The sequence below is a fragment of the Oreochromis niloticus genome, linkage group LG9, assembly GCF_001858045.2.
Source record: "Oreochromis niloticus isolate F11D_XX linkage group LG9, O_niloticus_UMD_NMBU, whole genome shotgun sequence".
Classification (NCBI taxonomy): domain Eukaryota; kingdom Metazoa; phylum Chordata; class Actinopteri; order Cichliformes; family Cichlidae; genus Oreochromis; species Oreochromis niloticus.
Window position 1 is genome coordinate 3,803,397 of NC_031974.2, and position 26,051 is coordinate 3,829,447.

At 44.8% G+C, this 26,051-nt stretch overlaps 3 protein-coding genes across 6 annotated transcripts in view; 2 read left to right on the forward strand and 1 right to left on the reverse strand.

The window, feature by feature from the left end:
• Positions 1-3,746: 3,746 nt before the first annotated feature.
• Positions 3,747-5,284, forward strand: LOC109197567 (putative nuclease HARBI1). The gene is made up of 4 exons (XM_019352781.2): positions 3,747-4,405; positions 4,482-4,585; positions 4,671-4,782; positions 4,863-5,284. The coding sequence occupies exons 1-4, from the start codon at positions 3,973-3,975 to the stop codon at positions 5,057-5,059; spliced, it is 846 nt and encodes a 281-aa protein (XP_019208326.1). The 5' UTR covers positions 3,747-3,972; the 3' UTR covers positions 5,060-5,284.
• LOC106097249 (uncharacterized) lies at positions 5,232-11,805 on the reverse strand. Of its 4 annotated transcripts, XM_019352788.2 has the most exons (7): positions 6,561-9,238; positions 6,212-6,388; positions 5,885-5,946; positions 5,747-5,809; positions 5,603-5,662; positions 5,389-5,520; positions 5,232-5,306 (listed from the first exon to the last, which is right to left on the reverse strand). In XM_019352788.2, exons 1-7 carry the CDS (start codon positions 6,586-6,588, stop codon positions 5,277-5,279), a joined length of 552 nt encoding a protein of 183 aa, XP_019208333.1. In that variant the 5' UTR covers positions 6,589-9,238; the 3' UTR covers positions 5,232-5,276. The 4 variants fall into 4 exon arrangements, 2 of the variants coding, with proteins under 2 accessions (XP_019208333.1, XP_025766187.1); XM_025910402.1 differs by having other exon boundaries at positions 5,269-5,520; XR_003221682.1 differs by lacking the exon at positions 6,561-9,238 and adding an exon at positions 11,553-11,805 and having other exon boundaries at positions 5,269-5,520; positions 5,747-5,946.
• A 78-nt stretch (positions 11,806-11,883) lies between these two features.
• The window catches only part of LOC100711613 (melanoma receptor tyrosine-protein kinase), a 39,473-nt gene continuing 25,305 nt past the window's right edge, over positions 11,884-26,051 (forward strand). The window contains exon 1 of the mRNA XM_013265282.3: positions 11,884-12,103. Within this exon, the coding sequence (XP_013120736.2) occupies positions 12,022-12,103 (82 nt within the window). The 5' untranslated portion in view covers positions 11,884-12,021. The remainder of the gene's footprint in view (positions 12,104-26,051) is intronic.

Consider the following 26,051-nt stretch of genomic DNA (forward strand, 5'->3'; position numbering starts at 1 on the left):
AAGATCTGTTTCTTCACCTTCACTGAACATGGACTCTGTTATTTCCAAGCACCCCGTCGTGGGTCTTATTATGTCCACATACAGACTCAGTTTCTTTACAGCGGGAAGCTGTCGAACTCATATTTGAGAAACTTTCCTCCACAATGTTTTCTTACAGGCTAACATATCACAGATTTCACCAACAGGTCAAATATTATTGGAAGAAGCTCTTTAGTTACATACCATCATATGCATCATAAAAGGTTATCGTGGCAGCTCCAATCCTCTCTCTGCTGTTTGCAGGATGTGTTAGTGTCACTGTCTTTGAATGATGAACTGAGCACCGCTGTAAGCTAATGTAATAGCTTACAATAGAAGGCTGCACACAATCAGAAACCCCACCAAAAGAAATTATCACAATACTTGACTCACTACAGGATATTACTGTGTTTTGCCAGTGCAGAAGTATTGCATGTGTTGCAGTTTATTACATTTTGTCAGCATGTCCAGCGCTGGGCTTGGCTAACGCCGTCTCAGGATGGCGCTGTATGAGATGAGCCTTCTTGCTTTTTATTTGTTTAAAAATAAAATATGGATATTTGGTATCACCGTGTCAGTGTCTCCATCCCAACACAAATAGAGCTGGTTCAGTAAAGGACTAGATGTTACAGTCCCTGATAATGCATTGCTTTAAATGTGGAGACTCTTGAGGGATGGCTGTTATGAGGAAAGGCAGCCCAGAAACTTTGCCAGCAGCTCAGGTCCTCTCAGCAGTGTTAGCTAATTCTCTTGTAGCCTGCCGTTGTGCCTGTGCTCTGATCCCGATCTCTCTGAGCAGTTTTGCTGTTGTACTGGCAACAAAGCCCCTGCACCCCACTTCCACCACCTTGATCTTCCAGCCTCTGTCCTCTGCCTCAGCTGCCAAGTTGGCGTACTGCAGTTTCTTACGCTCAAATGCTTCCTCAATGGCTTCCTCCCATTTTTCGGGAGTTAGACCAGAGGACGAGGTCTGGTCGCAGAGTTGTTGTTACGATCTCTGTGGGAAAAATTAGCCTCTGATCCAAGTTCGCTTGCACCTTTGTTTTGCACTCAACTTTCTCAGCTAGACACCTGAGGACCTGGTTGTGTCTCCATGTGTATCTGCCCTGAGTAAGGCTAGTCCTACAACCAACCAAGATGTGCTTGAGTGTTGCTGGGACTGTACACAGGGGGCAGGCTGGGTCCTTTCCAAACCACAGCTGCAGATTTATTGGGGAAGGTAGCACATCGTATGTCACTCGGATGATGAAACTTAGTCTATTAGACTCCATGCCCCAGATTTCACTCCATGAGAGTTTCCTTTTTTCAGCACTCTCCCAATTCACCCAGCGATCCTGCTTGGCCAGCGCCACGGCTCTGGCATGTCTGTCTGTTTCCTCCTGTCATCACACCTCCTCCACCACCATTTTTCAACATTTGGTTACAGATGCCTGTTGCCACTGAGGTGTTACTGCGCCAAGACCAAATCCTCCTCTGCCCTGTTGGACGTGACCACGTCACGATGCTGAAGAGCAGATTTGGCCTGTGTCACAGATGTGGCCGGGGTCCACTTCCTCCCCGTTGCTAGGGTGGGAGCAGTGCCTCTCACTATGGGGTCCTGGGAGTCCATGAGTGACATCTCAAAACTCACTTTTGCACATTTAAACTCCTCAACCAGGCTAGGGATAGGCAATGACAGTATCCCGTCGCTATAGAGGCAGCAGAACAAAGGCTGGAAGTCCACCCACTAACTCATCCTTCATCTGCAGCTCTGTCAGTCCTGCAGGTTTATCTCATCTGAATCCTGACTGCTCGTAGCAGCCGAGGATGAGCTCAGTGCTGACAGAGCGTGGCAGAGCCGACAGCCGTTTGGACAAAGCACCCAGGTTTCATGTGTCTGTGTGTAAGTGTTGTGACCTGTTTGAGAAGGCATGTTGAGACGCTAACGGTCACCCCAACAGATAAGGACGAGATCTGGAAATACAAGCTGCCTCTTTGTGTGTATAGCTGTTGAGTGTGTGTCTGTCTTTGTGTCCTTATATGGACTTTAACTGCTTTAAATGCCAGTGTCGTCCGGACCGTCAGACCTTGTGAGGACTCAGCTCGATCTTAATGAGCAACAGTGTTGTTTTTGGTCGGATTATTAGGGCTGGCTTGTGTGTGTGTGTGTGTGTGTGTGTGTGTGTGTGTGTGTATGTATGAGCTAACAGCTATTCTGAAGATTTTTATGCTGTGTGTTTGAATTTAAAGATATTTGCTTTCAAACTAAGACTTCATTCTTTTGACTGCTGCTCATGTGTGTCTGCAAAGAGAGCCAGAGATAACTCTTTATTGTCATTGCACAGTCATACATAGCACAATAGTAAATTGGAAAACTGTCCTACGTCGGCACTACATGTAACACAACACGACACGATACGACACATTACAACGCAACACAAACAACACAGTATATTAACTTAGTAATAAAAAAGAAGAATAAGTGTATGTGTATTGCTCACTGTTATTATTGCACATTAATTGTTATTGCACCTTGTTATAAATATAAATATTATTATTGTTACTGTTTTTACCGTTGTTACCTCCCCCCCAAAAAAGTCCAGGTAGGTAGCCAGTCAGGTCAGCTGTTTGCAGTGATCAGGGCTGTTGCCCTGTTGTAAAAGCTGTCCTTGAGTCTATTTGTTCGGGACATCAGCAGCCTGAACCTCCTGCCAGACGGCAGCAGCTTAAACACCCGGTGTCCTGGGTGTGTGCAGTCCCGTAGGATGCTGCGTGCCCTCAGGAGACAGCGAGTGCTGTACAGGTCCTTCAGGGAGGGAAGAGGATGTCCAGTGATTTTTTGGGCCATATTGATGACCCTCTGGAGTGCTTTTCTGTGTGCTGTGGTGCAGCTGGAGAACCACACACTGATGCAATATGTCAGCACACTTTCAATGGAGCAGCGGTAGAAGACGGTCAGCAGCTCCTTCTTCAGGTCCATTTTTCTGAGGATTCTCAGAAAGTGGAGACGCTGTTGGGTTTCTTTAAAACCGCAGAGGTGTTAGAGCTCCATTGGAGGTCTGTGTCTATGTGCACACCCAGAAACCTGAAACTGGAGACCCTTTCCACACACTCCCCGTTGATGCTGACAGGCTGCAGCTCAGACTTCCTCCTTCTGAAATCAACTACCAGTTCTTTTGTCTTGGTGGTATTGAGGTGCAGGTTGTTATCTACACACCAATCTGACAGCCTCTGAACTTCAGCTCTGTACGCCCTCTCATCTCCCCCAGAGATGAGCCCCAAAACTGAACACACAAGTAATAATGAGATTTAACATCTATTTACCGTTTCACAGAGGTACAGAGGTTAAAAATACCACCAAATTTATTTACATTTTTTTTAAGATTTTGAAGTAGTTAGATTGATTTTTTTAATTTGTCCGCAGATGAAAACACCTCGCAGGAGAAGGAAACCTGCCACTAGTGAAACCCCAGCAAATTCCAGCTGTGACCCACATGTCATGATCCTGGGTCTCTGTTTAGTCTAGTTATGTTTCTTTTCTTCTTTTTCATGTTGTCAAGTTTGTGTTATCATGTCTACATCATTCCATGCTGTTTCCTGTTTTATTTTGAAACTCTCTGTCCTATTTCAGTGTACTTCCTTTGTCTCATTATGTCAGATTAGCCTCAGCTGTTTCCCCATGTGTTTCTACTTCCCAGATCAGCTCCCGTGTGTATTTAGTCTGTGTGTTTTCTTTCATTTGTCATCAGGGCCCTGTTTCAGAAAGCCGGTTTAGTGCAAACTCTGAGTAAGTATACCCTGAGTTAACGAAAACTCTGGGTTTTCGGTTTCACAAAGCGAGTTTAGATTAATTCTGAGTGAGTTACTATGACGACACACTCCGTGAAGCTAACCTGCCCCCTAGCAGGTTTACTTCAACTAACCCTGACTTTCTCCGCCTCTTTGTCGGAAACCTGACTGTAGGAAGTGTCAGACATGGCATGCCCCTTCCTTGAAGAGCCAGTAGATGTTGAAGGCCAAATTCTCCGCAGAGCTCTCCGCCGGGAGAGAGTGATTAGAGCGCGTTTGGACATTTTATCATTTCCTGATGATTTTCTGTGTGAACGTTACCGTTTTTCAGCACAATCTATAATTTATTTGAATAACATCCTCGGGCCTTATATTGCTCATGTGACACATCGCGGACATTCTCTCCGTTCTGTACATATTATTTGTATTGCACTTCGTTTTTTTGCAAACAGGAGCTTTCTGTATAATATTGGTGACGCTGAGCACGTTTCCAAGGCTACCGTCTGTCGGGCAGTCAGGAATGTTACAGTTGCACTGAAACGTCTCCTGTACTCGTTTGTGGTGTTCCCCGGTCATAGACCCACAAGATTTATCAAAGAGGGATTCCACAAAATTGCAGGTATCAGGATGAACAAAACCTAATTCATGATGTGGTGATACTTGAACTACTACTTAGATTCTACATTTATTTTCAGGGTTCCCAGGCGTGATTGATGGCACTCACATTCCAATCATTGCCCCTTCAGTAAATGAAGGAGACTATGTGAACAGGAAGTCTTTCCACAGCATTAATGTACAGGTACATAGTTCCCTGTAGTATTTCAAACTAACACATTATTTCATTATAGTAATGGATGCTAATTTGTGTTCTCTGCACTGTGAAGATCATATGTGATGCTGCCAACATTATCACAAATGTGGAAGCCAAGTGGCCAGGCTCTGTTCATGACTCACAAATTTTTCGTGAATGTACACTGAGCACAAAATTTGGACATGGTGAGTTGAAAATACTTTAAAATATATAAAGACCAATTGCTACAGGGACATTTGAACTGATGTGTATCCTTCTGTCTTAGGAGAGTTCACTGGCTACTTGCTTGGTGATAGGGGGTATCCATGTTTACCCTATTTGCTTACCCCTTACCCTGACCCTGACCCGGGCCCACAGCAGCGATATAATCTGGCTCATTGCAGGACAAGAGCCAGAGTTGAAATGACTATCGGAATGCTTAAGGCCCGGTTCCAGTGCCTTCACCCCAGAAAGGGCATGTGACATTATTGTGGCATGTGTGATTCTTCACAACATTGCCACAATTAGAGGAGAACACTGTCCTTCTGAACCAAACATCAGCAGTGATCCAAACCATGAACATCCTGACCCTCCCACGGACAGACAAGATGGAAGAGCAGTCAGAGACACCATATGTCACAATCATTTCCTTTGACCCATCACCTCAACATGTTGAAAGAAGAATAAACAGATTTTTTGTTCAACTGGCTTTATTGGTCGCCTGTATTTCCTGTACACAAAGTATTAATAAGTATATTATTATGTTGTTCAAACACTGAAATAATTCGTCCATCTCTGACCACTTCACCCACCCTTAACTGATGTTCCAGCAGTAAAATCTCAATCTTGGTCTTTTGGATCTGCTGCTTGAAGTGTTCCATTTCCAAGTCGCATTTTTCTATTTTCTTGATCAAATATTTCTTATACAGCTGCTTTACAGGGAGCTATGGAAACACAGGAAATAGCATTGACATGCATAGTACATGCCTACTTAGGTTGGTTGTAAATCAGTGCTGAACATCTTACTGAGGAAAGGTTTGTTGGAGAAGTGGCTGGACCCTCTTCCTCTGCATTTCCATCATCACTCTGTTAGAGACATAGAAAGTCCATGGTTTTATTATAGTACCACATTTTATTCAGTTGTTATATTTTCCATTGTAAGATGTAAACCTCATGAAGTGTCTCTGTTGCTTCCTCCTCTGTAACAGCTGTCAATGTTTCTTCATTATTTTCCTGTAGTAAAGAAATTAACAACATTGCTGTTCTACTGTAAACTCATATGATCTGTGGAGTATTAAGAGTACTCACAACTGCATGTTGGTCTGGCTCAACAGGAGGCTGCACCAGATGCAGTACACCATCACCATCAACTGATAGAATATGAGGTTTATACAGGTCACTTATAACTTACAAGGGACCAAATGGCAATTAACAAACATATACCAATCACCTTACACTTCATTGTCATTATGCTCTCAAAGACAACCAAGACTGAGGGAAGGCAAAATCAGTAGGAAAATAACTTCACTACAAAATAATTCATTATGGTAAAGAGTTTATCAAATGAATGAGTAGCACTGCAAAGGTGACTGTGAAGAAAGGATGTATGCACATCATGTATTATTTTGAACTTACCTCTTATGTAGGCACTTGTGTCTTGCGGGGTTATTGACTCAGAGGATGTCCCCGCAGAGATGCCTTCAGCCACAGGGCGCCCACTGTTTTGGCTGAGGGCCAACTGCTCAGCCTCTGTGAGTGGTGGTGGTGGAGGACCCCCACCTGTTTTTCGGGCCTCCGCTTTTTTTCTGTTGGCTATAACGGGTCACATTTGAGCATACAGAGTAAGCAAATATGTACTTGTAATGTGCTCAGATAATTTCAATAAGTGCTTACAGAAAGAAAATTAATGTAGCCTCTAACTGCAATTGATTTACACAGGACAAACAGACCAAGCACTATGGCTCATAATACAATTACACCTTACCTGTTTGGACTATATTTTTATATTTCATTTTTACTTGCTGCTAGGAACGTTTGGGGCCTGTTGGGTTGCACCTGCGCTCACATCACATCACAAAATAAAATGTATAAAATAAACACTAAAATTAAATATAATATAATAACGTGTTAAATGGGTGGAAATCCCTAGATCAATGTTTAAATTAACACTCACGCATTGACTCTGTCGGCTATGTTTTGCCATGCATGCTCGCTTTCTTTTGCAGCTGAGGCTGTGTTACTTTTTTCCGCAAAATTTGCATGTTATCGGCATATGCTGCCATCAGAATTTCGGCCTCAAGCGCTGTAAAATACATTGACCGCGCCTTCTTTCCCTCCGTCTCCATGGTGACTCGCTTAATCTGTGCTCCACTAATCAGGGCTTTATGTATCCTCGTGCACGCGCTTAACTTGGGGTTAAAGCAACTCCGCGTTGATTGAACTAATTGTTATCAGCCTTTCTGAAACCGAATATTCCGAGTTGGACAGTTCGGGGTTACTCAACCCTGAGTATCATTTTTAACTCTGAGTTTTCTAAACTGGCTTTCTGAAACAGGGCCCTGGTTGTCTGTTGTTTCTTGCCATGTCTGCATGTCCAGGTTTGTTCAGGTTCATGTCTGGGTTCTTCATCTTGGTTTTAGTTCTCCCAGTTTGGGTTAATGTTTTGTTTTGCATCAGTTGTCTTGCCTTTTGTTTGCACCTTGTTTATCATCCTTATCAAATGGATCACTTTTTGTTATCTCAAGTTACGTTCCATGTTCCATTTTGTCTGCACTTGGGTCTACTGTTCATACGTCACACAGTCGGCTACTCAGCCACACTGTGACACCACATCTGGGTAGTTTCTGCCTGGCAGCTTGCCGTCAGCTTTTATTAGACGCAAAAGAGCATGAAAATCCATTAAAGTGTTGATTTTTCTGCAGATGCTTTGTTGGCAAAAAGTGAGTGACCGAACACGTTTTAGGCAAACAGAAAAATCCACACGAAGCAGAGACGAGTTATTAATTATGAATCCAGCAAATGTTGCACTGTGAGCGAAGTCACTGACCCCGTTAGCATGAACGCACATGTTAAACAGCACTGGTCTTAAATCAGGTCACAGAGTGACACGACTTCACAGCCTGCTTTCATTTCATGAAGTGATTAAAAAGAAAAACAACTGTGCAGAAAATATGACAAAGTTTTTAATGTAGAAATCTGTCATGTCAGTAATCCTCCAGAGGAGACAGTCTACAGAAATGACTTTTCATGTCTCAGTAGGTGAATCTGGCACATGTCTGAAAATGAACTTACAATCACTTGTGCTAGTTTCAGGTGATCTGTGTTATGAAAAGCACTCTAGCTATCAAACTGTCCTACTAGTTGTTACTGCACATGCAAAACGCCCATGTTTTCAGTGTTAATAGTATACGTCTATTATTGGATCCTACCTTGATCTCGTGCGTGCGAAAAAGGGTTAGTATTACATGTTTTACTTCTTATTACAGTTGATACTTGTTTTAAGCTGTTGTCAATTTGTTAACTTTTCAAGCTAACATGCGTTTATTTTTTTGTGCAAAAATACTCCAATTTGGAGTCTCAATTGAAGTCGTATTTCAAGTCTCGATTTAGTACTTCTAAACTTCTGTAAACTGGCATACAGCGTAAACCTTGTCCTACCTAAATAAATACAAGCAGGGAGCATGTTTTGATAGGTGATTTGGCCATCAGAACGTCCTACCGTCCTGTGTACGATGGAGGCATAAACCATGTAAGGCAGTATATTCTGATAAGGTAGCACGGATTGATAGACATGACTATAAATTTACGCTACAGTAGGATGTTTTGACAAAGTAGGACGTTTTGTCAGAACACCGGCCCGATGACTAAATATGGTGCCACCATCTTTACACCACAAAGCCCAATAATTTCTAGAAATCCAACTCAAACGACACCGAGCTCAACATTTAGAACAACTTATGAACTATGTAATGAACGGGTTTCATCAACCTCGACAAACTTAACTTCCCAACTTCTACAAGAAGAAGGCCGAAGTTTGAAGTGCCTCTACAGTGTTTAACTCCTTCATCTATCAGTAAACAGCATTTTCATAAAACTGCAGAGTCCAGAATTTTGTTGTTCAGGTCTAAAAGTGTGAAAAGCAGCAGTAAAATAATGTAAATGCACATGAGTGTTGTAAAGTGTGAGTCCACAGAGCTGCTCACTGTAAGGACAAGTTGTGTTTGCTGACCAAACCCAACAATACATTTCTCATTATTAAACTTAACTTAAGATGAAAACACTCAGAATCTCCTCTGTGTCACATGTTTATCCTTTAAGCCTCTAGGATGGAAACAGTGGAGACAAGCAGAGAATGGAGAGAACAGGAGAAACATGCAGTGAAATATCCGTCTATGAACCCAAATGGGAACTGCTGCTCAGAGCACGTATACCTGTGTGATTCAGCTATTGGCTTTGTTTAAGTTTTTCTCGTGTATTTCAGCTCTGATGATGGGTTGGTGACAGTTACACCCCAAAATTTTGTAGAAGTTCTTTGTGCTGAATAGGAATCATATTTCATGTGACTGTGAATTAGTGAAGAGGAAGTGAATGGATGGATGGATGGATGGATGGATGGATGATGGATGGATGGATGGATGGATGGATGGATGGATGGATGGATGATGGTTGATGGATGGATGATGGATGGATGGATGGATGACGGATGGATGGATGGATGGATGGATGGATGGATGATGGATGGATGGATGGTTGATGGATGGATGATGGATGGATGGATGGATGGATGACGGATGGATGGATGGATGGATGGATGGATGGATGGATGGATGGATGGATGATGGATGGATGGATGGTTGATGGATGGATGATGGATGGATGGATGGATGGATGACGGATGGATGGATGGATGGATGGATGGATGGATGGATGGATGGATGGATGGAGGGATGATGGTTGATGGATGGATGATGGATGGATGGATGGATGACGGATGGATGGATGGATGGATGGATGGATGGATGGATGGATGGATGATGGATGGATGGATGGTTGATGGATGGATGATGGATGGATGGATGGATGGATGGATGACGGATGGATGGATGGATGGATGGATGGATGGATGGTTGATGGATGGATGATGGATGGATGGATGGATGGATGACGGATGGATGGATGGATGGATGGATGGATGGATGGATGGATGGATGGATGGATGGTTGATGGATGGATGGATGGATGGATGGATGGATGGAGGGATGATGGATGATGGATGGATGGATGATGGATGGATGGATGGATGGATGGATGACGGATGGATGGATGGATGGATGGATGGATGGATGGATGGTTGATGGATGGATGGATGGATGGATGATGGATGGATGGATGGATGGATGATGGATGGATGGATGGGAGTGCTAGTTAATAAGCACTTAAATGCATAGAAGACAGTGAATGAGGCGTGTTGTATGGAGCGCTTTGAGTACTCCCGGAGTAGAAAAGCACTATATAAGAATCAGTCCATTTGCAATGGATGGATGGTACTCTGTGCTTTTTTCTTAGTGTCTGATTAAAAACTGTGTGTGCTGCGCACTCGGTGCAGGTGTTTGTTGTTTCTTCATCATTTCAGGCTGATCATGTGATGTTATCTGAATCTGTTTCATCGCTGTTGTTTCTGTGGTTGTGTAAGACATCAGCTGTATTAATCCAGCAGCACGCATGAGCGCTCTTTTGTTTTCACTTTGTTTGTGTCTACATGTCATGTTTTTTTCCTCTGCAAAGGGAGCAGCAGGTCTGACGGGTCTGATTTCAACAATCATTGTGTTTAAATCCCTGCGCTGGAATCAATGGAAAATTCAATGTAAAGGTTAAAAAAACATCACGTGTTGATGGACCACATCCCTGGTGGTGCAAACCCCACAAAAACAATTAAAGAAGTCAGAAATAATTATCAATGCATCCATTTTTCCTGTTTATCCAGTTCATGGTCACAGGAACTGGAGCCTGTCCCAGCTGGGTAAGGGCCCACTGTGAGCAGGTCAGCAGTCAATCGCAGTGTTAACCAGTGAGAGTGACAGACATTTGCACTCAAGTCCACACCGACAGCCAGCTGAGAAGGCTGGAGAGAGCCACATGGGCACAGGACAACACGGAAATTCAGCCAGGGTTCGAACCACGAACCTGCAGCCTGTGAGGCCACAGTGCTGAGCGACCCACCTGACTCAAACTGCATTTATTCCATGTTCTCTAAAGAAAACAAAGAAACGCTACATAATTCAACATGAGTCTAAAGTTACCAGATTTTAGTTTTACCTAAACTGTCAGAGATGACAGGGAGGATCATGAAACCAGCTCAGCTCATCTGTGGCTCACTTTCATTCACCTGCTCGTCTCAAACATCCACACGCCACGCTGCTCGTGGCCACCAGGGGGACCCAAAGAGGGAAAAAAATACACTTTCTTTATTGTGAGTCTAAATCAGACTCTCCCATAATGAGAACTGTTTGAGTTTCAGGTCCCTCCTGTTTGTGTGTTTGCAAAGTAAAGATGCAAAATACTGTGAAGATGTTTGGAGTGATGTTCGTACACCTGCGGGATAAAACAGGCAAAACACAGAAGCAGAAAAACTAAAGGAGCGTTTGCTGTCACGTTTTCCATTCAGTACGGTTAGAAATAAGAAGTCAGAGCTCAGCAGATTTACCGGAGCACCTGCCACAAAACAAGGAAACACGAGTATTTTAGACATTTAGAAAGAGAATTCATTACAGCTAAAAGTTGTATTTTTGTGTAAGACACAAATAACAAACTGAAAAGATGTTTTTACTAATCTGAGAAACAAGAAATGAACCAGGAACAAAATTCAACAGTAAAACTGATTTTCTGTTCAGGATTAAAGTAAATCAGTGAGATTCGGAGTCTTAATAAACAAGAATAATGAAATGTTTGAATAAAGAACACGATGTGAGTCACGGACCTGCTGGATTGTTTCAGTGTCAGAGTCACGGACGACACCCTCTGTCACCCTTTTTTTCTTCACCGTGTTCAGTCGTTAGTGGATAAAGCCCACAGTGCGTGTTGTTCCACATTTCCACAGTTTCCCGTTCATAAAGTGAGAAGTTGGTGTCTTATTATCTTCGCATTTCCGCTGATCTTACTTCAATTTTACAGCTTAATGAAAGTCGATCCTTTGTGTTCCTGTGCGCACGGACACGCGGGTTTGGGTGTCATGTCAATAAAGCTAAATGGATTTGAAGTACAGAGGAGGTGTGGGAGGTGTGGGGGAGGTGGAGGAGGTGTGGACTTCCCCGCTCGGAGCTCGGAGCCGTCATTCAGCTGCAGGACGCTCTGGAGATCAGTCTCTGCTGTACCTGCTGCTCATGGAGGAGCCCGTCCACGCACTTCACGCACACTCCGAGTACCCGAGTTAGGATCGAATCGCGGACATGAAGCTTCTCTGCGGAGGAGGAGCGGCGCTGCTGCTGCTGCTGCTCGGCCGCTGCTGCTGCACCACTCCCGACAGGAGAGGTAGGAACCGGGGACGGAGCTCCGGGGGAGGGTTAGAAAGTTGGTGTGTCCCCGCTGAGGGCACCCGCTGCGGCTCAGCTGCTCCTCTGGCGTCGGGATCACACATGTGATCTGGGGTCTCAGAGCTCGTGTAAAAGTACAGAAACTGGAGCAAAGTGGTTTCAGAGTCAAACAGCCTGCAGAAACGATCATTACAGCAGATTCAGGATCAGAAAGTCAGGGGCAGTATTCCACAGAGGAAAACACGCGTGTCCGAACATCAGAGTCACGACACAGATCTATACACGGTCTTAAAGGTTAAACCTTTAAAGTTACTGTACATGCTGAGGAAGTGACTTTTTCCTTCGTGATATCAATTGAATGTAACATCAGAGTGATTCCGCCGATCGGATCACTCACAGGAGGAAGTACGAGTCTCTAAATTGGAGTTAACTGGAATTAACAGGTCAGACTGCTCTGCGGGTTCAGACACAGCCGAGGAGGCTCAGCTTCTCCCCAGGAGGTGCTTCAGCCACTCACAGGAGGCCCGCGGGCAGATTACATCTCACAGAGGGGTCGGGTGGATGTGACCGGGGAGAGGGAGAGGATGGATACAGAAATGAAAGAAGTGTGAGAGGAATGTTTGGACCGAAACCGGAATCAATAAAGGAGAAATTCAAAATAAAACGCAAAGCGAATAAACACAGTTAAAAACAGATGAATAAAGACGCGTGAACAGACACAAATCATGTGTGCCTTTAAAGGTGACTGTGCGGGCAGCAGGTCAGTCTGCTGTCTGCTGCAGCTCCTCAGGTGAGCGTCGGGACTGATCGCAGGTTTAACACACCTGTAATAAACAGTAAAAAGTCAATGTCGGAGGCGGTGTGTCTGAGCCAGAGATGGAGCCATGTGTGGAGAAAGTTTGTGGAAGCTCGCGGTTCCGTTTGAAGACAAGAAGGTTTAAACTCACAGACACTGACGCTTATCGCCAATTAAACCTTCATTTCCGCTCGTGTTTGCTTTGCATCTGAGCCAAAGCTCGCGTCTCCCCCACAGAGAACATGTGTCTCCCAAACATCACAGGAACATCAGAGTTAGTTCATCTGTAATACTTCTAATAATGATGAGACACGTGACATGTGAGAGGCTGACGTGTTTTAAATAGTCTGATAATCAGGCTTTAAGTGAAAGGTGGAAAATGTTGCAGCTACAGCTGGAGCCGTGAAAGCTGCATTTATGTAATACCTGCGTTTATGTTTGGATTTGGAGCTGTGATCAGTGCGATTAGTCTGTCTGCATGACTCACAATGCATACAAGCATCAGGCTGAATGAAAGTTTGCAGAAAGGTGGAGCAAAGAAGAAGCCCATGTGAGTTTCATTAAAACTGTCAGACAAAGCATTGACTCTGGTGGAGGCGCCCACTCTGCTCTCTGCTGTGGGTCTAACAGGCTCCTCTGGTCATATTTGGGACTTTGTTATTCACTTATAGCTAATGTTTACTGCTCATCTGCAAGCTGCTTTGCAGCCCACCTCCAGCCCAGCTCCTCCTTTTGTTACTGACACTGATGCTGCTTTGCTCTGTGATGGTGTTCTCCTCGCCTCCACCTTTCCATAAAAAGAGCCGCAACTGTCGGTGGTCTTTACTGAAATCCGTGATTGTGTCACACGCTCGGCCACAACAATAGGGGCGGAGCTTTAATCAAACATTGTGTGATTATTGTTATTGTAATTTGAGTGAAACACCCGAGGTTTACAGCATGGTAAATGGTAAATGGCCTGCATTTATATAGCGCTTTCTAGTCCCTAAGGGCCCCAAAGCGCTTTACACAACCAGTCATTCACCCATTCACACACACATTCACACACTGGTGATGGCAGCTACATTGTAGCCGCAGCCACCCTGGGGCGCACTGACAGAGGCGATGATGCCGGACACTGGCGCCACCGGGCCCTCTGACCACCACCAGTAGGGAACGGGTGAAGTGTCTTGCCCAAGGACACAACGACCAAGACTGTCCGAGCCAGGGCTCGAACCGGCAACCTTCCGATTACAAGGCGAACTCCCAACTCTTGAGCCACGATCGCCCACACATTATTCTGCACAGACACAAACGTACACAACAGCAGATCATAAAGACAACATTACAGTCCAAAATCAGAGAGGAGGTGGAGAATGAGTTCACACCCTGGGTGGAGTGGGTCAGTGTGGGGTCTGATTAGATGAGTGTGGATGCTCAGAGCAGAGAGCTCCAGGCTCATGGTGTTTTAGTTCTTATTACTGACCCATAAACACACAAGTCTGTATATCTTGGTTGTGAGAAGTTGTGACGTGACATGTGCAGGACGAGTCCACAGTGTCTCAGTGAGCAGACAAGCTGCTGTGAGGTGGGACGTACGGCAGCAGGTAGTTAGAGAACAGGTGAACAGGATGTGACTGAGGTCCTTCAGCATCCTTTGGGCTCTGTGCAGACCTCACATGTAGCACTGAGTGTGTGAAATAGTGAATGCAGGTTGTACAGCCTGGAAAAGCACTGTGGGTTTACCACATCCCACACCACATCTGCTGTGGGAACTACCGAGGCGATAATGTAACTTAATCGAAGCGAAGAACTCCCCACTCACAGCTCAGAGTGGAAAGAGCACACGAGGCTCAGCATCATAAATAACATGCAAGTTAGATTTTAGAGAAGACACAGCAGATCTTCTTCCTCTTCTTTCTGCTCCTTTCAGAAGTCATCCGCCTCCATCTCCTCCTGTCCCAGCCCTGCTCTGCCACACCAGCCTCTGCATGTCCTCCTGCACTGCATCCATGAACGTGCTGGAAAAACATGTCGAGAGGTCTTGGGTACAGATCCCAGAGATAAGGCAGGATGTGATGTCAGTTATTAGTTTATTAACAAGAGGAGGAAACCCTGAGCAGGAAGGGGAGGGGCTTCACATTAGAAGTAAATAAATTTTAAAAATATGACATTTCTTTGAACGCATCATAAACTACAGCAGCAGGCAGGATGTAAACAGGAAGGGACGTTAGCAAAAACTTTATCCAGGATTAAATCCAGCCTGTCAAACCTATCGATCATTGTCATTGATCTCATGTTTGTCAGAAGGTGAGTCCTTCTTACCTGTGTGCCACAGTTCCCATCAGCCCCGGTGTTTCCTCAGGAAGTTTAACCTGCTCCTCAGAAAGAACAGGAAATGACACAGCTGATAAATGAATGTTGTATTTTTGAGAATTTCTCAGGTTAACCTTTTATTTTGACAGTTTCTGGTTGGATTGCAGGGCATTATGGGAGATTTCTGTGTATGTCAGACCAATCAGGCTGCTCTGCTGAGATTAGAGTTTTATCTGTGTTATCTGTGATTGTGTGTGTGTGTGTGTGTGTGTGTGTGTGTGTGTGTGTGTGTGTGTGTAATAACTGAAAACAGCTGACTGTGTTCCATCTTTGTTTCAACCACAATTTGATTAGCAGGAGGATTTGAGTGAGTCTGAGTGTATTTGTGTGACTGTCATTGTTGAGAATGGGCTGTTGTTTCACTGCTCAGGCAGACAGAGTGCCTGCAGGCCAAGACTGAGGGTTAAATTCCCTCTCATGTCATTAAACCAAAGATGGCGACCAAACAAGTCAACCCAGTCTCATGGCAGTTGGTGAGATAATCACAACCTTGTCTTGCTTTGCCAGACAACAATTTGTATTTTGATTCACGTTCCGCAACATTATTTGGTGTCTCTGAACACAACAGTTCATCAGTCCGGCCTCACATGTGCTCGTTAAACAGCAAGAAGCTGTGTGTGTGTTTCAGACACACACAGTGTGTTTCAGAGTTGGTATTCACTTTAAGCAGGTACAAATGTGTCGCTTTGTCATGACGATGTGCTGGTTGGGTTGAGAAAAATGGCTGCCATGTTTTTTTTCCTGGTTGCCATGGTGACACTCTCTTTACCAGAAACACACCTCAGGAAATATGTCCTGTGAAATGCAGCGCTTACATATTCATGACCTCAAGCACGAAAAGAAAAGAAAGATTGTATGTGATTATTTCATGGACTGTATCGGCACGAACCAGCAAAGAAGTAATGTGTTACATATTACAAGTTACTTTCCTTAAAAGTAATGGAGTAGATGACTTAATTACTTGCCAGAGAAAGTAACTTTCATGTTACTGTGTAAATGAGCTGATTGCACTGTCACATAATTACCAGTTAGCAAACTAAAGTCTCACACTGACCCAGTCTCTGTCACACACACACACACACACACACACACCAACGTGCTCTCAGGCTACGTCCACACGTACACGGGTATTTTTGAAAACGCAGATTTTTCTGTGCGTTTGCACCTTTCGTCCACACGTAAACGGCGTTTTCAGTCACTGAAAACGGAGATTTCTAAAAACGCCTGCCAGGGTGGATATTTTCGAAAACTCCGTTTTTGCATTTACGTGTGGACGAGAAAAACGGAGAAAACGCAGCGTCAAAGGTGTGCGCCTTTTTTGACGTCACACTGTGCGCCACGTTATTGTTTCGGTGAAATGAATTTCTACAATACTGTTACTGTTAATTGTCCTCTCTGCAGTGTTTAAATGCTTACATATACACACACAGTTACTGTCCCTCCACACATACGACTCGGTTCTCCTTCTATGCCCCAGCTTTGTTTACTATTTCCCACCGAGGCTTCTAGACTTCTGATTGGCCAACATTTCTACACGGTTAGGAATATAGCGCCACCTGCTGCTTTGGCATGTTCCTAGCAGCGTTTTCCTTCATGTCTGCGTTTACGTGTGGACGGGATTATTTTTTAAAACGAAAACGGAAAAATCTCCGTTTTCAAAAGTACCCGTGTGCGTGTGGACATAGCCTCAGTTTTTACGTTTGAACACACAAACGATCAGATTTTTTAGACTGAGCTGTTCGGAGACTTTAAGTGTGTCTCTCTGATGACACCAGCTCCTCCTCTGATTGGCTGCACTCTCTGCTGATTGTGTGTGCTGGGAGAGAGCAGCTGCTCGCTCTCTGTGTTTCTGATCCAGCTTCAGCTGCAGTAAATCATCAAACACTGATTGTTGTGGCTGCACAGAGCATCTGTGTGTGTGTGTGTGTGTGTGTGTGAGAGAGAGAGAGAGTTCCCATTGAGTTTGACTTTTTGGAAAGACCTTGGCTGTGTGTGTGTATGTGTGTGTATCTGCCTTTGTGTGTGTATGTAAGTGAAACTCGACTCCAATAATAAAGAAGACGTTGGAGCCTGGCGGTAACCATGGTAATGCTGTTAACATACCCAGCCGAGCTGCACTGACTAAAAAAAATACGACAACAATCGGCCCGACTGAAAAACACCCCAAAAACTGAGCCGAGGTCAGCGGTGTAACTCTCAAAGCTCTCCGAGTCCGGCCTCGATTCAAGAGTTTTGATTGGCTGCTGGTTTAGGAGGGGCCGGACACGCTGAGCTTTTCCTCATGAATCAAAGCGAACCACACACTCGTGTTCAAGGTTTTGTGTGTGTGTGTGAGGACGTCTGATGTGATGGTACCTGAACGTGTCAGCATCGTGTCAGAGCGGCGGTGCTCTCCACCTGCACATCCTTCTTCTTCTCCTCCAGTTCATGGTCACTGGTGTCTATCCCAGCTGGCGTAGGGTAAGAGGCGGGGTACACGTTGGACAGGCTTCCAGCCTATCACAGGGCCACACACACAGACACACAACCGTCCACACTCACATCACGTGTTTGGACTGTATAGAGAGGCCAGATGGTGGATTCAAACCTGCGTACTGTGAGGCGATGGTGCTAACCACCACACCACCACCCTAATGCTATGTAGTCAGTTAAATTATTTGAAGTTACTGTAACGACTCCACACTGTCATCACTGAACCCCAACAGTCACTGACTCCCTGTGAGCAGCGCCTGGCGACAGCAGGAAGAAGCCAGCAGAACGAGGTGAAGGTGAACATATGTCACACTGATGCAGGTGTGTGTGTGTGTTTGTGTGTGTAGATGAACGTGATGATACTTTGTTTTGGGTTTGTGCGTCTTTGTGGTCGTTTTCACCACATGTAAACACTCAGGTGTTTCCACAGGTGTGTAAACCTGTGTTTAGGTGGTTGAGTGAGTCGCAGCTATTTTTGGCTTCTGTCAGTTTCACTGAGGTATTCACACAGATATCAGCTGTCACGCTGAAATGTCATTTCCACCAGCGCTGAGTCGCTGACGGGACTCGCTCCAGACTGCTGGGAGCTGCAGGTGGGAACGAGAACTTGAATCTAACCGCGTTGGCGAGTTAAGTCCTTGTTGTTGTTGTAATGAATGAGAGACGCTGTGTGTGGTAGGTTTCCCAGCGGCGGCGGCTAACGCTCAAGAGCAGCCTGTGGGATTTTCAGAGCAGGAATGTGAAAAATGTCAATAATGGAGCTGAGAAAGTGCTCGCCGGATTATACAGGCCGCTCGTGTACCTGCGTGCCCGCACGCCTTCACACGAACCCCACTCGGTGCTTTAGGCTACGTTCACACTGCAGGCGAAAGCGCATCAAATCCGATTTTTTCGCCCCTATGCGACCCGTATCCGATCATGGTATGACAGTGTGAACGGCACAAATCCGATATTTTCAAATCCGATCTGGGTCACTTTCGTATGTGGTACTGAATCCGATACATATCTGATGTTTTAGAAAGCGACTGCTGTTTGAACGGTCATGTCGCATTAAATCCGTCTTTTACGTCACTGACACAAGACAGACGCCAATTATCAGCGCCGGAGAAGACATCGCGAACGCTTCCTGGCCATCCCGTGTAGATGTCAGTGAAACTGTTGGGAAGACAACGTGAACATTTTATTTGTACTGTATAATCTGCAGATTATCCTTTGAAGCACCGCTCCTCTAAAACAGCAATAAGGATCATTATTAGGTTATTTACATTATTATGTAAATAACAAAATAACTTAAAGCAAAAATTGGGAAACGTAAAGTCCGAAGTCTTTATATTAAGGGCCATCAGTCAAACAATACTGTTTGCTCTGGGTCTAAACAGAGCGAGTTGTGTGTGACGTCTTCTTCTGCGCATGCGGGCCGCTTTGAGCGTTCACACTAGAGCGCGTTTGCTGTCGCATTTTATTTGTAGTGTGAACAAGCAGACAAAAAAATCGGATTTGATCAAAAAATCGGAATTGAGCATTAAGACCTGCAGTGTGAACGTAGCCTTAGAGGCTTTTCTTATGACCTGCTGTCTCTGTTGGTCGGGCTCTGAAGGTTGGAGGTTGGAGCTCACATGCAGCCCTCATCAGGTTTCACACCTGCAGCCTGCAGGTATCTGCATGGAAGACAAACAGTTGATGGTTGTCACAAACTGCATGTAAGACACGGCAGCAGGAACGAGCCTCCCCTCAAAGGTCTCTGGACTCCACCTTAGAGAAGAGCCGCTGCTCTTCTGCACTGAGACAGGTACCTGACTCACCTGGAGGCTCATAGTTGAGATGTATGTCCTCCTGGAAGGAGCTGCAGGGCAGACTCAGGATATCGGGAGAGTTTCAGTGTCTCAGCTGGCTTAGAAATGCGTCTTTGTCCCCGTGGCTGGAGGAGGACTGAGACTTTGCTTACACTGCTGTCTGATTTTGTGGTTGAGGGTGAGGTGAGCACATGGATGCTCACTGGTCTGAAGCATCACTCAGTGAAATCATTTAGAACGGTTTCCTGACATACAGTCAGGTCCATGAGGCTTTGTACAGTGACACAGTTTAGGACGTCCTTCAGCATCCGAGTCTGTTTGGAGCCTGTATTGACACTTTTAGGAAAGTTGGATGGGATCAAAACCAGATCCTTCATGTGGCTCAGGGAACAACGAGGGAACAGGCCTCACCTGTCCAGCTGACTCTGAGCCTGTGAAAGTGTGAGACTGTGAGACTGTGCACGGCTGTGATTTCTAAGCAGCTAATGCAGTGTTTTTATTAAACCCCTTGAATTAAAGCTGACACTCAGCACTTCGGTCACATTCTGATTGACTGATTTAAAATCCACTGTGGTGCATGCACTCAAAAACTCTGTTGTTGGATGAACACAGTTTAATCATGGCACCTTTTTCCACAAGATTTAACCAAGTACAATGACCCATTTTTGACCACGTCAAACCAACACATTTGGCATTTAGTGGTTAAATGTAATCAGATTACGTTGGATCAACGTAGTATACTGGCATTGACTTGAAGTGATTTATTAAAGTATGTAGAGTGAAATTTGTTTCAATTCATTCTACACAAGTTAAAAACTTTAGGAAAACACAATAAAATCTTGTTGTTTGGACAACTTTGTTAATTAAGGCAATTACTGCTCGTCCTGCTTAATGAACCGATACGGGGGGCTGATGATTTCATAGAGACAAACAACCATTTGCACTTACATTCATGGGTAATTTAGAATCACCAACTAACCTAACTCTAATTACACACTGCAAACTGGCCAGATTGTGGATTTGAACATGGGCCCTTCTTACTGTGAGGCAACAGCACTAACCATCACGCCACCAAGCTGTCAATCCAAGTTTATAGGAAAGCTATGATTACAAGGCTTGATGCAGACTTCTCTGTACGTTTTTGTCCTTGACAGGTTAAACCACAATAAATAGCAATAGCATACACGTGGTGTGGGTGTAGTTGTCTGCCTCTTAAAACTCCAGTGATTTTCCTGCAGTTTGACATCTAATGTGATCTTGTGAATTCCGTGAGTCCAGCAAATAACCACTCTTACTAGACTGTATCAGGTCATCTCAACAAGAACAACTTAAGTTGCTGAATTTCATGCAGATGCTACATGATTCAATTACGTTCACCATAGAAATTATTTAGTTCAAATTACAAGTTTGAATCTTGTACATGTCACAACCACCCAATTCACCTTTATTTATACAGCATAACAACAACAGTCGCCTCAAGGTGCTTTATGTTGTAAGGTGGACCCTACAATAATACAACAGAGGAAACCCCAGCACTCTGTATGAGCAAGCACTTTGGCGACAGTGGGAAGGAAAAACTCCCTTTTAACAGGAAGAAACCTCCAGCAGAACCAGGCTCAGGGAGGGGCGGGGCCATCTGCTGTGACCGGGAAGGAAGACAGGACAAAGACATGGAGCTGATGATTGTTGATGGAGCTGACTGAAAGTAAATGTTTTTCATTTACTTTCAGTCAAATATCGTCAGATGTAACTGATTAATTCTTTGAAACAACTGATGGTCTTTGCAGAGTTCGCTCGCTCAGAGCTTCCTGTCAGGCTGCAGGGCCGCACAGCCTGGGCCTATCAGATGCTTTTTAGGTGAAACTCTCAGGTTACTCTGTGCCAACCCAAAAGAGAGGTTATCTGTGTGGTTGGGAGCAGCGTACCAAAGGTCGGAGCACATGCTGGCTGTCAGAGAGGGAAAACTCGTTGGGCCCTTCTGGAATTTTCCTGAAACAGTGACAGAGTCAGAGTGAAGCAGCTTCCATCTCACAGACAAGCACAGTCTCGCTCTGACCTGCGAACACTGCTGCAGGCAGGACACACACCCTCACAGACACACACATCCTCACACACACACACACACACACACACACACACCCTGCAGATCTAACGATTAGTTTCTGATGTTGGTGTGCTCACGAGGTTCCACTGGCGGACAGGATTGTGTGTCTGTGCATGCAGTTGGTGCGCACACACACGTGAACAGAGGAAGAAAAGATTTGGGGGCAGCAAATGAAGCAAGTTGTGCAGAAAGCCCTGCAGCCCCGCGGTTCCCCGGTCTGCCCTCAAAGCTGCACGCAACAGAATTGCAACACTTACTTAATCCAGTTTGCACAAACTGCAGTTACACACATTCTATATGTGCTTTTGTCATGACATCATGCGCACTGAGAGAGCGATGAACCGGTTTGACGGATCACACTTAATGTTTCTGAAGTCACAAGTTCAGAGCCTGGAAATTATTTTATGAGGAAACAGAAAGATGATTTTCTCAGCTGAGCTCAGACCTGCTGAGGCTGCGTTTAGCAGGACGGCCCCTCTCAGCTGGCTGAGACATTCCTGAAGACAGTGTGTGTGTGTGTGTGTGTGTGTGTGTGTGTGTGTGTGTGTGTGTGTGTGTTCCTGTTGTGGCATTTTGCAGGACAACATTGTGTTTGTCTCTCTTCTCTGAGTTTCAGTCTTGTTTCCCGTAAACATGACAGGATGAAGTCTGATATGAACTAACATCTGTACCACACACACACACACACACACACACACACACACACACTGATTGCAGGTGGTGATTGGGTAAATCGGGCGTCTCCACCCTGCAGTTGAGGTGTGAAGTTTGGATCTCGGTGCTGATATGAACACTTTTGCACCCTCCAGCAGACAGACTGGTAACGCCTCACCGCGCAGCTTTAAACATCACGCCGTCTTTACTTCCACTTCGACCGTTTTAAAAGGACGAGGCCAGGTCACAGTTTGGATGCAAACATAAGAGTCATAAAAACAAGCGAAGGCATCACAGTGACGGCCCTCGGTGCTCGGCGGGCTGGACCCGTGCAGCTCTCGATCGGTGCTCATGTGTTTCTGTGTTGGGTTTTTAAAAAGATCGATGAAAGCACTTAACAGCAGTTTAAGCTCAGACGAGGCCCGGCAGAGCGATGGGAAGCTGCCATTGATCGAGTTTCTGCTGCAGGGAAGGTGACCATTGATTTCCATCTCATTCTCTTTGTTTCACTGTGAGCTTTTATTGGTTTGAGCTCTTTATTGTTGGGAGTGAATAACGATTTCCATCCTGGCAGCACAGCCTGCTTCTGCTTAAATAAACTGTCAGATAAAGACAGAAACGTCTGTGTCAATCCAAAACAATCAGAACTGATGAAACAGGACGGCCTCGGATGTCATCGTTCACTCTGAGCTTTAGGAACAGACGCTGCTGTTCAGATATCCACGTGGAGCCCGTGCGCTCGTCGCTGGCTGAGGCTGGATCACTGTGAGGTGGATGATTGGTGTTAACCAGAGATGGGCAGTAACGCGTTACTGTAATCTGATTACTTTTTTCAAGTAACGAGCAATGTAAGGGATTACTGTTGCAAAAACGGTAATTAGATTACCGTTACTTTCCCGTAGGAACGCTGCGTTACTGCGTTACTAAAACCGTGATTTTTTGCGAGAATGTCTCATGACAGTGACGTAAGCGAGTGCGACATTCGTGACAACAGCTGTGTGCAGATCAACAATGGATAATATATCGAGTGCGGGAGAGAGTATGAGCGTGCAGCGTTTAAAGCGTGGAAGTACTGACCTTACTTTGAGTTTGATTCCATAAAAAGTGACAAAATCATTAGCGTCCACTGTTCACTGCGTGGGAAGAAAACTTCTTTTTAAACCCCTAAACTTCCAGGCAAGCAGCGAGTGCGCTATGACTGTAATGTGAAATTCACAGAGAAACTCGCGGATTCTTCCACTGACCGCTGCAGCACACCTGCACCAGGGTAAACCTCCGCCTACCCCAGTCCTGCTTTACAGGTGAAAATAGAGCAACAGGACCGCTAGTCTTTGATTTTATTTATTTTCTGCTGTGTTTTACTTTCATCTATTTGAAAGACTGAGTGTAAACACAAAAACATATTTTATTTTATGTGCTGGAATGTGCAGAAAATAGGTTTAAATGTTAAACAAATTTCTTCCAGTCAGAGAATGTTGCATATAATTTAATTTTTGCTTGATGCATAAAGTTAAAAGATTAAAACTAATAAAACAAGTTTTAAAAAGAGACGTTTCCATTTGATTACATTTTGTATGATGGATTATGCAGAAAAAGTAGAATTGGACTGAAAGATCTATCGCTTTATCACCTATTCAGGTTGTAAATCGTGTTTTTAAAAAGTAACTAAGTAACTAAGTAACTAATTACTTTTGAAAATAAGTAATTAGTAAAGTAACGGGATTACTTTTGAGGGGAAGTAATCAGTAATTAGTAACTGATTACTTTTTTCAAGTAACTTGACCAACACTGGTGTTAACTGCATGTGAAACGGCTGTTTGTGTGCTGCAGGCTGCTTTCTGTGCTCAGCTTTACTGCAGAGGCTCCACTCTGTAGCATCACTGAAGCAGGTCAGTGTGATCAGGAGAGCGACAGTCAAACGACTTATTGTAACCAAATATGAAAAAACAGTGATGTGAAGCAGCTGTGACGCATGTTTCTAATATTTCTCCATCACAGAAACATGAACATGCTTCAAACCAGTGACACCACTGTGAGTAACACAGCAAAGACTTTTAAAAACATGCGACGAGTTTGTGAGTTTGAAGACATGAAGGAACAATTTAATAAAAACAACAATGGCAGGATCGCATCCACAAACATCTATCTGACATATTTGTAGAATTCTACATCTGTTTATTTATCTGTGTGTGTGTGTGTGTGTGTGTGTGTGTTCATCCTGATCCCAAACCCAGCTCGTCTCTCGGGTGTTTTGTGAATTCGGCTGAACTCTGTTTTCGTCTCTTTGTCTGTGTTTGTGTCTGAGAGGGAAACTGAAGGTCACAGCGAGGATGGCGCTCCATCTTCGGCTCCTCTCTTTTCCTCTCTGCTCGTCTTTGATCTTTTATGAAGATAGATTTCTGTCCTCAGTGAAGAAGCTGCCGCCTCACAGCGAGGAGCGTTGTCTTTCCTGCCGGAGGGCTCAGCTGCTTCAATGAGCTGCATAAATAAAGATGACAAGAAAAGAAAGCAGGAGAAGAGAATGGCGGGGTTCCTAAAATCAGCAGAAAACACTCACAGTTCATTAGAGGAGCGATGGACGTGAGAACAACATGAGACACAGCGCTGATCCTCCCGCTGAAGCTCCACATTAACTTCATCACCGTGTTTGGATTCATTTCACCTGAAACACGGTGGAGGAGCTCGGCTGAACAAAGCTCTGGCACCGAGCTCCGTGAACGGGATCGCCTTCAACGGTTCAGCTTTGTCAGATTTATAGCAACGGCTGTGCCACCGTGTTTGTGTAGCTGAAAGTACGACACACAGCTTTGCGTCAGGCTGTGAGCAGCTCTGCAGGCCGATGCTGCTCAGACTGCAGGAGAACGCTGGCAGGCGGAGGTGGACCGACAGGTCTTTTCACTCTTCATTGTCTGCTGTTAATTATGACCGCTGATAACCTTCAGCAGGAAGCTTCTTATTCAGTTTAAGCCAAACCCTCAGTTGTTTGTGTTCCTTAAACCATAAGCTATCAGATTATCAGATTATGTGTATGCTCCTCGCAGACTTGTTGACTTAGTTTGGGTTCAGATTTGTAACGAGTGTTCTGGCAGCTGATTGGTCGATTCAGAGCATCAACAAGAGGACAAACGGTCTCAGTGCTGAGTGACTGACCCTGATTGTGCTGAATGCTGAAGGTGGTTAGAGACGAGTCAGCAGCACTTCACTCATTACAGCTAATTCAATACTGACACACACACAGGCGCTCGTTTTTATATCTTAATGAGGACATCTCATTGACATAATGCTTTCCCTAACCTCCTACACTAACCCTGAGCCCTAACCTAACCCAGCGGTGACCCTGACACTAAAACCACATCATGAGCCTCAAACATGCTTCAAACTCGTGTGGACGACATTTTGTCCCCATAAGTATAGTAACATTGCACTCTTCTGTCCTCACAAAGGTGTCTAAACATGTACACACACACACACACACACACACACACTGATACGTCTCAGTGACCTCATTTCATTCCTCTGACAGAAAGTCCTGAAAAACCTTGAATGTTGCAATGAGACAGGAAAAAGCACTGCTGTGTGTGTGTGTGTGTGTGTGTGTGTGTGTGTGTGTGTGTGCGTTATCTGACTCTCCATCTCTTGTGAAACAGATAAATTCTTTGCTCGTCTCTGAGCTGTGATTGGCTGCTGCTGTGATTGTGATCTGAATGCACAGTGGCGGCTGACGGGCAGGTAACCCACCTGTGTGCAGGTACACGGTGCTGATGAGGGCTGT

Coding starts and splice junctions, on each gene's coding strand:
- LOC109197567 (XM_019352781.2), top strand. CDS start 3,973: ATGGCATGCCCCTTCCTTGAAGAGCCAGTAGATGTTGAAGGCCAAATT. Junction 4,586..4,670: donor TCCACAGCATTAATGTACAG/GTACATAGTTCC, acceptor TGCACTGTGAAG/ATCATATGTGATGCTGCCAA. Junction 4,783..4,862: donor GAGCACAAAATTTGGACATG/GTGAGTTGAAAA, acceptor CTTCTGTCTTAG/GAGAGTTCACTGGCTACTTG.
- LOC106097249 (XM_025910402.1), bottom strand. CDS start 6,588: ATGAAATATAAAAATATAGTCCAAACAG. Junction 6,389..6,560: donor TAAAAATATAGTCCAAACAG/GTAAGGTGTAAT, acceptor GACCCGTTATAG/CCAACAGAAAAAAAGCGGAG. Junction 5,663..5,746: donor CAACAGAGACACTTCATGAG/GTTTACATCTTA, acceptor TGTCTCTAACAG/AGTGATGATGGAAATGCAGA.